General features: G+C 40.9%; 1 protein-coding gene across 1 annotated transcript; it reads left to right on the top strand.

Moving 5' to 3' along the window:
- The first annotated feature begins 10533 nt into the window (after positions 1-10533).
- LOC132889879 (terminal nucleotidyltransferase 5C-like) lies at positions 10534-13746 on the top strand. The gene is made up of 2 exons (XM_060926700.1): positions 10534-11132; positions 13176-13746. Exons 1-2 carry the CDS (start codon positions 10534-10536, stop codon positions 13744-13746), a joined length of 1170 nt encoding a protein of 389 aa, XP_060782683.1.
- Positions 13747-14176: the final 430 nt, after the last annotated feature.

The following is a 14176-nucleotide window of genomic DNA, read 5'->3' as shown; positions in this document are numbered from 1 at the left end:
TACCCCTTTAAACATCTGTGCTTTTTAAAACATCTTTTTTTACACATTTTAAACATCTGTGCTTTTTTAAAACATCTTTTTTACACATTTTAAACATCTGTGCTTTTTAAAACATCTTTTTTACACATTTTAAACATCTGTGCTTTTTTAAAACATCTTTTTTTACACATTTTAAACATCTGTGCTTTTTTTTAAACATCTTGTTTTACACATTTTAAACATCTCATAGCATCGTTAGCTAGCACCTCTTGGCAGACAACACACTGTGGCAGTGGAGCATCTTCAGATCCAGTCCATGAAAATCCAAACTTTAAATAATCGTGGTCATACTTCCTTCTTTTTTTGCTTGGCCCAGACTCTGTCTCCTCACTTACTGTAGCTTTAGATACTAAAAATTGATCCATTTTGTCTCTGGCAAAGGCTAGCTGAAGTTCACTAAATGTCCGCAATAGTAACTTATTCTGGTTTATTTTTCCTCACGTTGCGCCCCCCCCAAAGAACTATGGCGCCCCCTAGGGGAGGCGCACCCCACACTTTGAAAAGCCCTGCTCTAGCAAATAATGTGCATAAAATTGCTGGCTTCAAGCAGACAGGGAAGTCCGGTGCGCGCATGTGCACATTTACCTTTCAGCGTTATCATCATCTTCTTCTCTTGGATTTTACGGCAGCTGGCATCCAGTGTTGCATTACTGCCATCTACAGGTTTACCCTGACCATGCACTGACATTTACATCATTCTGTTACTAAATGAACAGCTGATCACACCGATCACTGACCGCCAGCATGGGTGCCAATTTATGTTTCTTCCGGTGGGTGCTCGTGCTCCCCAAAACCGGGGATTGCGACCCACAGAAAGGCCCGTGTGCATTAAACCTTGAATATATGCTTTCCAATAATATAACCGTTCCATAAATTGGTTACTTTATTTGTATGTCTAATAAATGTATTTAATTTTCCTGTGAATGTCAAATCAATATTTAGCCATATTAAGGGACAAAACATGCTTGGCGTTTGGAATAGGCCTATGAGCAGCACATTTTTTTTCCTTTAAGTGTCAACTGCACTGGACTGTGACGTTAGCATGGAATCAGAGCAAATAAGCAAATAAATTCATATGGGCTTTATTATCAATGCAATCCCAAGATGGAGAAAAATGAGAAGCAAAATCAATCCAACACAGCACAGGATGGAAATTACTGCGAACGGAACGGTCCGCTGTGTTCAAAGTCATGGGAGAACAATAATAGCGTAATTTCATCAACTTATCAACAAATATAGGCCACTTCACTCATTCGTTGTCACAAACTGCTAGCCTATTCATTTTAGTCAACTTTTAATTATAAATTAGTAATTTTAATTATAAATAGGCCTAACTGTATGTTAACCAAAAACATACCAGAATCAATTAAATAAACAGGCTATGACATGAGAAACTTTCACTCACTCAGTTCTTGATGAGGAATGTGTTGCCCCTGGACGCAGTGCGCTTTATGAACTGGTTCGCAATTGTTTCTAGGTCTAAATTTCTCGACAATGTCTTGTGACAGTTCAGTAGCGCAACATGGTTCAGCCTTGCTTGCCCCATCGTGGACCTCAGGTAGGTCTTCAAACGCCGAAGGCCAGAAAATGACTGTTATGAAGTGCATGATGTTACTGGCACATTCAGGGCAAGTTTCACAATTTTTGTGACCTCCAGCAACAGGGTTCTCAAATTCTCTCCCTTGTCCCCTTTGAGAAAGTCGACAACATCCTGAAAAGTTGCCAAGCAAACTCCGTTCTGCTTCGCTATGTCCATGCACATGTCACGGTGCAGGGTGAGTCGGCTTGCATCCAAGTCATCCTGGTAAAACTGCATGATGTTGTTGCAGTCGCATTTACCCATGACAAATTCCTCAACATCTTGCATATGTTTGAATGCTGAAGGACTAAATCTGCAATCCAGGGATGCTGATGCTGTGTCGATAACCTGGACGTACTGTTGTCGGTACAGCTCGTCAGGTGTCTGGAAGTTGTGCGCCGGCGCAACTGCGTTTTCCAACCGGCGGGGAATTTTTCTTGGTTGGGGCAAAACCAGGCTTTCCAAACCCAAGTCATCTGCTGCTGCAGTAGTTTTTGCCCAAAATTCCCCGAATCCTTCCTGAATGGCCTTCAGGTCCCCTCTCAGTGTTTCAATCATTTCCCTCGCGCAATGTGTGTGTAGCTGGCGCTTTTGGAGAGCGACGTTGACCATCTCCACGCGAGAGAAGAAGGTGAGCATGAGACTCAGAGAAAAAAAACGTTCCGAACTTCTGTAGGTGCACTACCAGGCCACTGGCTTTACCCCCTGCATCACCTTTGTCGTTTGCACTCATGTCCTCTAGAAAGTCCATTAAGGCACTGTAGTTTGCGGCAATGGATTGCAAAGAGGCCGCCTTCACAGTCCAGCGAGTGGGGCAGAGAGGCCTCAATGATGGTGCTTCTGTACCTTGAAACTCCTTGAACCAGGTAAGTTGTTTTGGTGAATTTCTGATCAGAGTTATCAATTCACGTATGAGGGACATAAAGTTCCGACATGCAGGGATGCTTTGGGCGACGTCATGCACAACTAAATTCATCAGATGTGCGGTGCAGTGCACATACTGCACCCGGGGCTCCTACTCCAGCACACGCGCTTGCAAACCAGCTTTAATCCCAGACATATTTGACGCACCATCATAGCACTGTCCTCTGCATTTGTTAAGTGGCAATGCGAATCTCATCAATGCATCATTCAGCAGCTGAAAAAGCGCATCTGCTGTGGTTGTTGAAGTCTCATAAAATCCAACAAAGTGTTCCTCTGGCTCCAGGTTATCAGATACAATGCGGAAACAAATTGACACCTGCTCTCTGACTGAAATGTCGTCGGTTTCGTCCATTATTACTGAATACAAATCGGACTTGATTTCTTTAATCAGTGTTCTCAGTACATCGTGGGCCATAATTTCTGTCATCTCGTTCAAAATGTCATGTGAGAGCCACTTGTTCCCCGTACGTGCGAGCCATGACCGTAACTCTGGGATGTCTCTGGCACGTAACTGCAGTAGCTGGGTCAAGTTGGACTCCTCATCAGTCTTTCCTCGGATGGCCAAACCTTGACGTGAAAGATATTGGCCTGAAGACAGAATGGCCAACAACGCTGTTCTTGCGTCTGTCATTTGTTTGAGTTTACCAAGAGACATTGATGCAGCGACGTTTACACCTGCGTTGCTAGCAGCAATAGTGTTAACTGCAGCCCTATGTAGATTTGACTTCTCGTGAGTCTGAAATCTCTCCAGTGCTTTGGACCAGCTGGAAAAACCATCCCGTACAAAAGCTCTTAAAGACTCTTGGTCATGTGCTGTGGATGGGAGAGGGGTACCCATGGTTTTGGCTGCAGTGCAAACTTTACAAAACACCTTACATTTTGCTGCATCGTAAACTATCCATGGGTATTTGCTTTTCCAGCTAGCTTGAAAAGTCCGACCTTTTAGTGGTACCTTACTGACTGTCGGTACACTGCTGCAGTTGTCCTCAGTCGTTGACGAAGATGGAGTAGAACTACTGGGAGATGGTATGGGGTCGGCGGATATTTTTGTTATTCTTAGAAATCTTTCCATTTTGTGGGCTAAATAGCTGAAGTAAAGAGTCTGCTACTTTTATTGACATACAGTATTTTTGACTGTTGTATGGTGGTTGTTGTCATAGAAACGAAGGCAGCCGGTATTCTCTCGGCTGTCTTTATACCCATCATGCATTACAGTATATTATCATTACTAATATTATAACTATTTGCAAATTTCTCTAACAGATATTAACTAAATATGCCTTAAAAAGGAACATCATAGTTTAACTTCAAAAATATTACTATAAATTTAACATTTTTTGTAGGGATTTTACCCCTTAACAATGGAAATGATTAAACTTCAATGTCCACCGTAATGACAATATATTCCAAAAAGGCGGGGTATATAATACAGTCTGACGCTAATTTTTGTATGGTGAGTTGTTACCCTCGGTAGTTCCAGAGTTGATAACGCATTGTAAAGCCAGAGGCCCATTCGCAATGAGTTGTGTTACTTTAGTGTTCGGAATTTTCCGTGGGTGCTCGTCAATCTCCGTGGGTGCCCGAGCCCTGAGGCACCCACGGAATCGGCACCTGTGACCGCCGGTATTTATTAGTTTGGTCCTGCGTTTCCTTTCCTTTGCAACATAACGTCTTTTCTTCTCGTTTTCCATTACTGTCATTGGTCTTCCGTGTTTCATTCGCATCCTCCATTTTCCTTTCCTGTTTCAAATTTGTATCTCACAATGTCTTGCGAGCACGGGAAAGCCACCACGTGATACATGATGTAGTCTCTTGTATTGCGTCATGCTGAAGCAAGAAATAATAGTGGAGAATTTAGGGCCACATGGCCCTAAATTCATTAATAGTTCTATTTTTTTTTTTTAAACTAATAAAATTGGAAGTCTGTGATTCAAATTCAGTAGCTTTTGGTCCACTAAACAAAAATAATTGGGTGTCAGAGAAAATTATTTTTATGACCAAACTTGAAAAATCTGAAAAGTCAGTCAACCTTTAAGAAGTTTTGTTTGATACTTTTGGCACAAATCTGTTTCCATACTACACCTTATGTAACTAACGTAATTAACATTTGTTGAGTCTCCGTGCACACACAAACACACCGATCGCCATTCATCAAGGGATAGTTTCTAAATCCAAAACAGGCCCCTAGAGATCTATAAGCACACAATTTTGACCCTGAGTGCAGGAGAAAAGGAGGCAGTTTCAAATTTAATTCTACACTGCGAGCATGTTTGCACTTGTTTTTTTTTGTTGTTGTTGTTGTTGTTTGTTTGTTTTTTGTTTTTAAGCCATGGCCTAGAGGTTAGAGAATCAGCTTTGGGCCAAAAAGGTCACCGGTTCCATTCTCTGGACCAGCAGGAATGGCTGAAGTGCCCTTGAGCAAGGCACCTAACCCCCAACTGCTCCCTGGGCTGCGGTATGTCACGGTCCTGTTGTCCGTCGCTCTGGATAAGAGCGCCTGCTTGTAATGCCTGTAATGTAACTTATTCCATAAAGAATAACAGGCGTATGGGTAAACGGGGCAAAAAACAACACCTATTTCATAAATGTTGCTAATTCACTGCAGAATTTCTACCATAGCTGAAGGCAACAAAATTATGTACCTTTATCCGCTCATCTTATGTAGCCTTACCGTATATAACCTCAGTTCGAAACCCGATTAAATACCGCCAAATATTTAGAATTGAACACCGACAGCATAGTTACACAGTACAGTAAATAAAGATTCTTTGAAGGATACTTCCCATACTTGACATGTTTGAATCTTCAGCTGATATTTCCAATAACCGTTAACGAACAAGCCTCGTGTGCCAGTGGATCAGATAATATAAACTGCTTGAAGATGCGCCACGGCGCCTTCTTGTTTGGATGTTCCCTGACAACAAGGCAGCGTCCAATACTTCCGGCTACACCGTGACGTCCTTGGCGACGAAGGCGTGCTCCTTTGACGTCACGGGCAATTGGGATGGCATGCTGACATTATTTTTAACACGCTCTGTTCCCTGTCCGTGGCGGTGCAAGTCTAGTGACGTTGTTTTTATTTTTGGAAACGAGTAAATTGACCTTTCATCTCCCTAGCAAATTTGCTCTTAGCAATCATAGTACGCAATGGCTAGAGCTATATCAGGATTTTTTTTTTCCTGGGCATTTTTTAAATTATTGCAATTTAAACAACCAGAACATTTTTAAAAATGTGCTATGTTCTTAAGATATAATATTTTAATTCCCCCATAAATAGTTAGGCATCTGTTTTATATTACATCTAGCCTATATAAGAGCATGTTTGGTGCGAAATGTATTTCCAGACCACTAATTAGTGTGTTCTGTGGCATGAACATTGTTCAGGTTTTGATGCAGCTAGGCCGTTTTATAATTATTACCCACACTGAAACGAGCCGCCTTCATTAACCAGACATGTCACAGGGGTTAGCCCGAGCTGCACACTATCTTAAGCGTGGGCTGCTATTGTCCACGCTGTGGCTGATAAGAAATCTCATCTCATCTCATTATCTCTAGCCGCTTTATCCTTCTACAGGGTCGCAGGCAAGCTGGAGCCTATCCCAGCTGACTACGGGCGAAAGGCGGGGTACACCCTGGACAAATCGCCAGGTCATCACAGGGGCTGATAAGAAATGTCCAAAAAAAAAATGCACGAATATTTTGAGTAGGAGTGTAGGAGTATGAGAGCGAGAGAGAGAACGAGAGCGCCCGCCCGCAGCAGTGAACATGACAAGTTTAGTCTGGACTGGCGCTGCGGAGAGGCAGGCTCATTTGACGTGGGCACGCGGGCGGGGGCGGGTTGATTGATGATTGGGTTTGTGTTCCTACATCACGAAGGAGAGAGAGAGAGAGAGAGAGAGAGAGAGAGAGAGAGAGAGAGAGAGAGAGAGAGAGAGGATGAGTCACTGATTGCCTGCTACAATATTCAGCGCTGCCACGGCATTGCGGCGTGTATGGACGTGTGCACAGCATCCTCCACACTGACAAAGCCCATTTCGCTTATATGTAACTACCTCTTTGTGCAGCCATAAACTCAGCCACAAGAGACGATAATTAATCTGTTGTGTACAAATGATGTTCAAAGGATAACAGAATTGAGATTACTGAAACCTGTCAGCCACATAGAAATAAACAATAGGTAATTGTCATTAGGCTACCTATACTTCTCGCAGTTGTGTTTATAAGAGAAATCCTGAGTTATATGATTAACTGGTTCATCTGTTTGTAAAGAAGTATTTAACATAAATTTAACCTACATATTAAAACTGGCTATATTAAACTATCTCGATTTACAATTAATGTATAATGGAAGTTTAATATTTGCTCAGACATAGAATGTCTTCTGCGTGTCACTTTTCTGATTCAATATTTTCATCGTCTCACATTTCTCATACACAATTCAATGCCCCAGTAAAATGCTACTCGGTGTTTTCCTCTAGTTTTAATGACATACATTTCCCAACTTTTCGAGTTTACTCGTTTCGGAGGAACTGCTGCGGTATAGCTCTCTAGTGAATCCTGTAGAAATTCTCTCCACGTCGTTTCTGCAAATTCAGCCTAGCTGAGGCGTTCTCGCGTATACGCACAACACGCGTATACACACAGAAAGGTGCGCATCCTCTCGACAACCTGTTAACTCTCACCCATCGCTCTTTTGATATGCGGCACCGCTGCGCGATTGCACTACGTGGACCACCTTAAGAGCGTGACGCCAGGTTGCCATGGCAACTGCTTTCCGCTTTCGGGCGCGGAGGGAGAAAAAAGCGCGAGATATTTAAGAGTTTCGGTTCAGGAGCGGCGCAGGCTGGACAGCGACCACGCAACAGCATCTTTCTTTACCTCTCCTCTGCGGAAATACGCACGAATCGAGGCCGACGATACAAGATCTCACTGAGCCTCCTAAAAACTGCTGGATCTTACGCCCCGGGATTCAACTAACACGCGCGCGAGTCTAAGGTTCTTTTATCCATACTAAGTCAGGTGAGTTGAGGAATTCCCAAGCTCACAGCGTGAGGTTTTTTTTTTTTGTAAACGGCAACGTTAATTTGATTTGATTAGGCTTTATAGCATTTTATAGCATTATTACAATAAAATAAAGTGTCTCGAGTTAAATGTACCATTACAGATGAAACTGATTAGTGTTTGTTTATGATCATGACGTAGGTTTTACGTTCACGTGCCGAAGTTTGAAAAAGATGTAGGACCAAGTAAAATAGTCATGTACAGAGGCATCACCCAAGTAATAAAAGGGGGGGGGGGGGGGGGGGGTAACGTTAAATTAGATTTGAGCAATAGTAGTGGTGCATTTGGCTTTTAGACTTTGTTTGCATTTGCAGTACTACACAGACTGAAATAATGACTACCCTTAATGCTTTGCGGAAAGTGGAGGAAGTTTTGGATGGAACCAGTGGCTCAGCAGCATTTACTGGAAATTTACAGCGTCCGCAGAACAGATGGACTATAAGCCAATGGCAAGATAAATGCTTCAAAAAACTATTAAGTTTGTGTCATACAAACGAAAACGAATTGTTTCTCAAGTCAAAATAACACAAGAGTAAATGATCAGTAAAAAGCATGTCATGTTTTGCTTTTGCAAATGAGAAATTGAAGTCGGGCACGAAAGCGCATCTGGGTGCAGTTTTTCTCTTTTCCCCCTCTCTCAGCTATGACTCACCCTGGCTTGTTTGCGGGAGGAGAGGGGCGGGGAGGAGAGGGGTGTAGAAGGAAAACAAACGCTACCACTAGCTATTATTGTGTCTTTCATATTACAGTAACACGACACAGAATAGACAGATATTTAGAGTATATCGGAGGAATAGTTGCGATGGAAAGAGATTGGTGGTGTCATGTGTAAAGTTGGTGATCAGACTATGGGACCCATAGTGCTCCATCACGACTGTGGGACCTGCTGCCTACGTCACTCCCCCTCCCCCACATCATCACCATAGTTCATCTCTCTTCTTTATGTCTTGTGGTCACCCACTGACTTCATTATTGCGCGATGGAGCAGATTGTCTTGTGAAATCAGTTGAAAGCAGCTGGAAAACAAGCCGCCTCCACTGAATCCACAAGGCAACGTGGGCAAGCATTCACACTGAACACTAAATGAAATCAGCTTATGAGGGAGTCTGAGTTTAATGAATAACCGACATTTCTTTAAGTATTATTAAGTAACAGAAAACAAATGCTTTCCCCTAAAAGAAATGACAATATGAAGAAATGTTTTTCATGGTTATAAGTTGGATTGTTATTTTAAAGCAAATGCATTTATTTATGGATACTGTGCTCTGAGAAAAAGGGTTCCTTTAAGAGGTACTTTGTTTATTTAAAGGTTCTAAGCTTCCTTAATGAATTCTAGTTTGGAGATTTCTAATGGGAAACACATAATACTACATAGAACCTTTAAGGGTTCCCTCAGAGGAACAACCGAAGAACCCTGAACAATCTAAGTTTTGACCTTTTTTAAAATAATATTTTATAAATTATATATATATATATATATATATATATATATATATATATATATATATATATATATATATATATATATATATATATATATATAATTCATATAATTCATATAAATCAGTCACATTTCATATCAGCCTCAGTGCTGCATCCTGACAAACAAAAGGTTAACGCTTCAGTTATCCTTCTGAAAAGCTGTAGAATCTGGGATGATCTCAATAAAATATTGCTTTCCTGTGACACAGAACTGCTACCTGAGCTTTTATAGCATTTACAAATTCTAAGTGATGCCACTTTAATCTGCTTATTTGTTTCAAATTGTGTTAAAGTTTTTTCATGTTTTACTTTTTTCACCTACTTCTTTATTTAAGTATACTAACCATCTCCTTTTCATTATATAATACTTTTTGTCTTGGTTCATTTTTTTGAAGAACAGCATACTTTGCTCAATTTGACACACACAGACAGACAGACAGACAGACAGACAGACACACACACACACACACACACACTTGAGTGTATGCATGTGTTTTTCTTCTTCTTCCACAGTTTGTGTTTCGTAATTATTTATTTTATAAAATTAATGGCACAAAGATGATTAACACATGCCAATGAGTCACTCAGATTAACCCTGTTAGCTCTGGTAGAGAGAAAATCAGTAGCCACTGTCTGACTTTGCCTGAATGAATCAATGTTGTGAGTTTAATTTTACATTCTTCCAATATGTAGTAACTTTTATTCATAATTTACATATCTTTCTACTTTTAACTAAACATAGTGAAGATTCCCCACCCAAAAGGCTGCAAAAAATGATACAGTATTTTACCTCAGAGAATGAGTCATCTTTTGAAGATAGCGTGTGACAAAAAGGGGTATATGTTCTTACCCACTCAGAGAAGGCAAAAGCATTTTGGTCAAATACCAAACAAACAAACAAACAAACAAACAAACAAAACCATAACTTTTCAGTCTATAGGGAGAGACTGGACAATCTTTTGTTCGCTTTGTTGTTAAAAAAAAAAAAAGACTATTCCAGGTAGCACTAGTTCAAACCAGGCTGAAGTCCAAAAATGTTTGCAATGCTATTACCATGGCTGTAAAATTTAGGCAGTATAAATTTTCCATGAATTCTCTTTGCTCTTTTGAGTCATCTGCAACCAACCAATAACAATACTGATAGTACATTATATTCAGTTTAGATCATCACTGGTTGGTTTCAAACATAATTGACTAAGCCTATAACACCTCTCATAACACAGAAATATTTATGAAAAGAAGAAAGAAAATATATATGAATGTTCTGGCGTTGCCCATTTAACTTTATGAGAACTGAGTTGCATGTGGTTTTATGTGCACATTCAGTGCCTGCACTTAGGAGACTTTGTGCATTGTAATAATCTCAATTTTCCTCTACTGTTTCTCCATGTTTCTATCTCATTGTTTTGTTCTTATTTCTTTATTTTCCCCCAGCCCTGCAGAATATGATGGAACTAAAGGATGATCGGCGGTTCCATAATCTAACACAGGAGCAAGTGGAGACTCTAGATCAGGTTCTCACAGAGGTCATTCCCATTCATGGCAGGGGCAACTTTCCCACCTTGAAGATTAAGCCCAAAGACATCATTCATGTTGTTAGAGACAGACTGTTTTCTAAGAATATTAAGGTGAGGGACGTCCGTCTCAATGGCTCCACAGCAAGTCATGTCCTAGTCAAGGAGAACGGCACTAGTTATAAGGACTTAGACATTATCTTTGGTGTGGAGCTTCCTAAACAGGAAGACTTTCAGATAATAAAAGAAGTGGTTTTGGGGTGCCTCCTGGACTTTTTGCCACAAGGAGTTAACAAGGACAAAATCACAGCTCTCACTATGAAGGAGGCTTATGTACAGAAAATGGTCAAAGTCTTTACTGAGTATGACCGATGGAGTCTCATTTCACTCTCCAACAACAGTGGTAAGAATGTGGAACTCAAGTTTGTCAGCTCTCTGCGACGGCAGTTTGAATTCAGCGTAGATTCCTTTCAGATTATCTTGGATACTATGTTGGAGTCCTACCTTGAGGCTGAGAGAAGGGAGGCTGCACAACTCAAGGAGAAAGAACAGGTGGCTTCCATGATTAAGAGCACTGACTCACAGTCAGGTATATTACATGAGCAAATCACCTCTGCTGGTACAGGGAGCTGCAATGAAACAGATATTAACATGTCAGATGAAACTAAGGACATGAACAGTTTGCATGATGTGTGCCACAGTGAAGGAGTTATGATGGAAGACCAATGCAAATCTTCCATGGAAGAAGCAACTGTTGAAACAATCCATAAGGAAAAAAATGAGGAGTTGAGTGAAGCTATAACAATGTCTGAAGCTATGGAAGATGTATCAGAACTGTCTGAAACAATATCAGTGCATATGAATAAAATAGAGGAGCTTAATCAAAATCAGTTTATGCAAAAAAGTGAAATGCTAGAGATACATTCAAGCAGAAACATTAACTCACAGCTAGAGAGTGAACAGGTGGTCATTCAGAAAAATAAAAACATACAGCATGACATACAGCTGTTAGATTCTCAACCATGTGTCCATGCAGCAGGATATAAAGAGAGTGAAAACATATTAGCTGCATATTCAGACAGTGTTAAATCTGTATCTAAAAAGGGCCATACAAACACAGTAGGTGAGACAATGCAAACTACAGAAAAAAACATTGAAGCCATGGTTCTCAGTGGACAATCTACATTCCAGCTTCCTCCTATCACGCTTCTTACACAAAACACACCAGTGGATTCAAATAATGAGTACTCATTACCACCTCCTGCTAAGAAAAATAGTCGAAGTTCACAAATGGTTGTTCTTCGGCATTCCTCACCAAAACCCCCCAGGAAAATGTCTAGGAAGGTCACATGTGTGCCACAGTTAGCAAGCAAATTAGTCTTAAAAGACTCACCGGTTAAATCTTCTCAACTTGTTAGCCATCCACTCAATGATGTAAGTGATCCAAAAGAAACAACACATATGCAAGTAGAATTGGCAGGGCATACCACTAACTACTTAAAGTCAATATCTAATTCTTCACAGGACAAAGACTCAGTGCTTAGACTATTAGACATATCCACAACAGCCTTTAGTGTTTCAGCCCAGGAGAATGGTACACACTCAGAGGAGATGCTTTCCACACCTTCATCCCCAGAAAAAAAAGTTCAAACACATATAGTTTCGTCAGAGCCAGAAACTGGTGAAACTACTAATCTTTCTGTCCTGAGCCCTAAACCCTTCACTGCCCAAAAGGACCAAAACATGACCATTCAACCTTTTCCTGAGATTCTGACAAAAACATGCTCTCAGCTGGTGAGACCAATTATTCAGATCAATTGTCAGCCAGTAGAGGAAGAAGATAGCTTATCTGTCTGTCCAAAGTCTTCATACAAAGAAGATATTGAGCTTGCTACCCAAACTGCTAAGTGTGCTCAAGCATATTCAGAGTTCCAAGAAACTGTTACTCATACAATAGATACTTCCTCTGAGTTAGGGACACCTCTGTCTGAAATTCTTGCTATTGATTCAGGGGAGGTAGAAACCACTGATCAGGGCTTTGGGGTTCCTATTATTTCATCGGCAGTTCCTGAACCCTCCATATCATGTCTATTGCCTCAGGAACCTAATGTACCTGGGACACAGACTCTAGAGTCTTCGATTTTAGCATCACACCTTCTAGAACCACCTATATTGATATCCCAAAAGGCTCAAGATTCCTCTGTGATAGAAAAAAACTTTTCCAAATCATCTGATATATCACCATGTCTTCTAGAACCTTCAATATCCATATCCAAAAATGAAGTTTATTCTGTCTGGCCATCAAGTGTTTTGGAATCTTCCACATGTTCTTCAGAGGAATCAACATCTTCTGCAGCACCAATTCAAACTCTAGGACCACCAGAAGCATTCTCACAGATTGTGGAACCTTCTGCAGAAACACCACAGCCTGTAAATCCTTCCATATCACAGGCTGGGGTTCTAAAACCTTATATTCAACTTGAGTTAGTGACCCCTGTACAGACATCAGAGAATTCAAATCTTCCTGACTCTACATCCACTAAATCACCCTTGCCTTCTCCCAGAGAGATTCCTTCTGTCACAGTAGTGGCAGAAAGCATGTATGGAGATTTTGAGCAAGCCATGGATCACCTGCGTTACAGGTTAATTGCAACACGCAATCCAGAGGAGATCCGGGGTGGTGGCTTGCTCAAGTACAGCAACCTACTAGTTAGAGATTTCAAACCTGCCAGTGAGACAGAAATTAAAACTCTAGAGCGTTATATGTGTTCACGTTTCTTTATTGACTTTCCAGATGTGAATGAGCAACAAAGGAAGATTGAGTCCTACCTACGAAACCACTTCATTGGAGAAGAGAAAAGCAAGTATGATTACTTGATGACACTACGACGGGTGGTCAACGAGAGCACTGTGTGCCTGATGGGCCATGAGCGACGACAAACACTCAATATGATTACAATCCTGGCTCTCAAAGTCCTGGGAGAGCAGAACATTATACCCAATGCCAACAATGTCACCTGCTACTACCAGCCTGCTCCATATATGGCTGACCACAACTTCAGCAACTACTATATTGCCAGTGGGCAGTCCCCAATTATATATCACCCATATCCTCTACATATGCACATGCAAACTGGGCTGGTTTAGCAGTGGGCATGATGTATGCATGGGAAGCTGGTACTGGGCAGAAATATAAACTCCTGCTACCTAAAATGGCCACCACAAATAAAATCCTTAGCCTGGTAGAAAGCCCTAGCACTTAATTGGATAAAACCCTATTCTGAGTGCTTTCAATTGATTAAAAAATGTTCTGACTGTAAATCAGGGAGTTATGGTGGTTTGGGCTATCATTGGGCTTACAGTGCAATTCTATGGAGACACATCTGTTCCTGGATTCAAGATCATACTTTTTTTGGGATCAATACAGTTGATCAGTGGAAACTAAATATATGAAAACATTAGTAATAAAGGTGATAAAGCAAAGCCTCCAGATACCAGTAATAAATGTGTCTGGCACATTGAAATGTAGGTTTTTGAAACACAGGGCTTAGTGATGGTGATAAAGTCTTAAAGTTAG

The sequence above is a fragment of the Neoarius graeffei genome, chromosome 8 (assembly GCF_027579695.1).
Source record: "Neoarius graeffei isolate fNeoGra1 chromosome 8, fNeoGra1.pri, whole genome shotgun sequence".
Lineage (NCBI taxonomy): Eukaryota > Metazoa > Chordata > Actinopteri > Siluriformes > Ariidae > Neoarius > Neoarius graeffei.
This window is presented reverse-complemented; position numbering and strand designations above follow the sequence as displayed.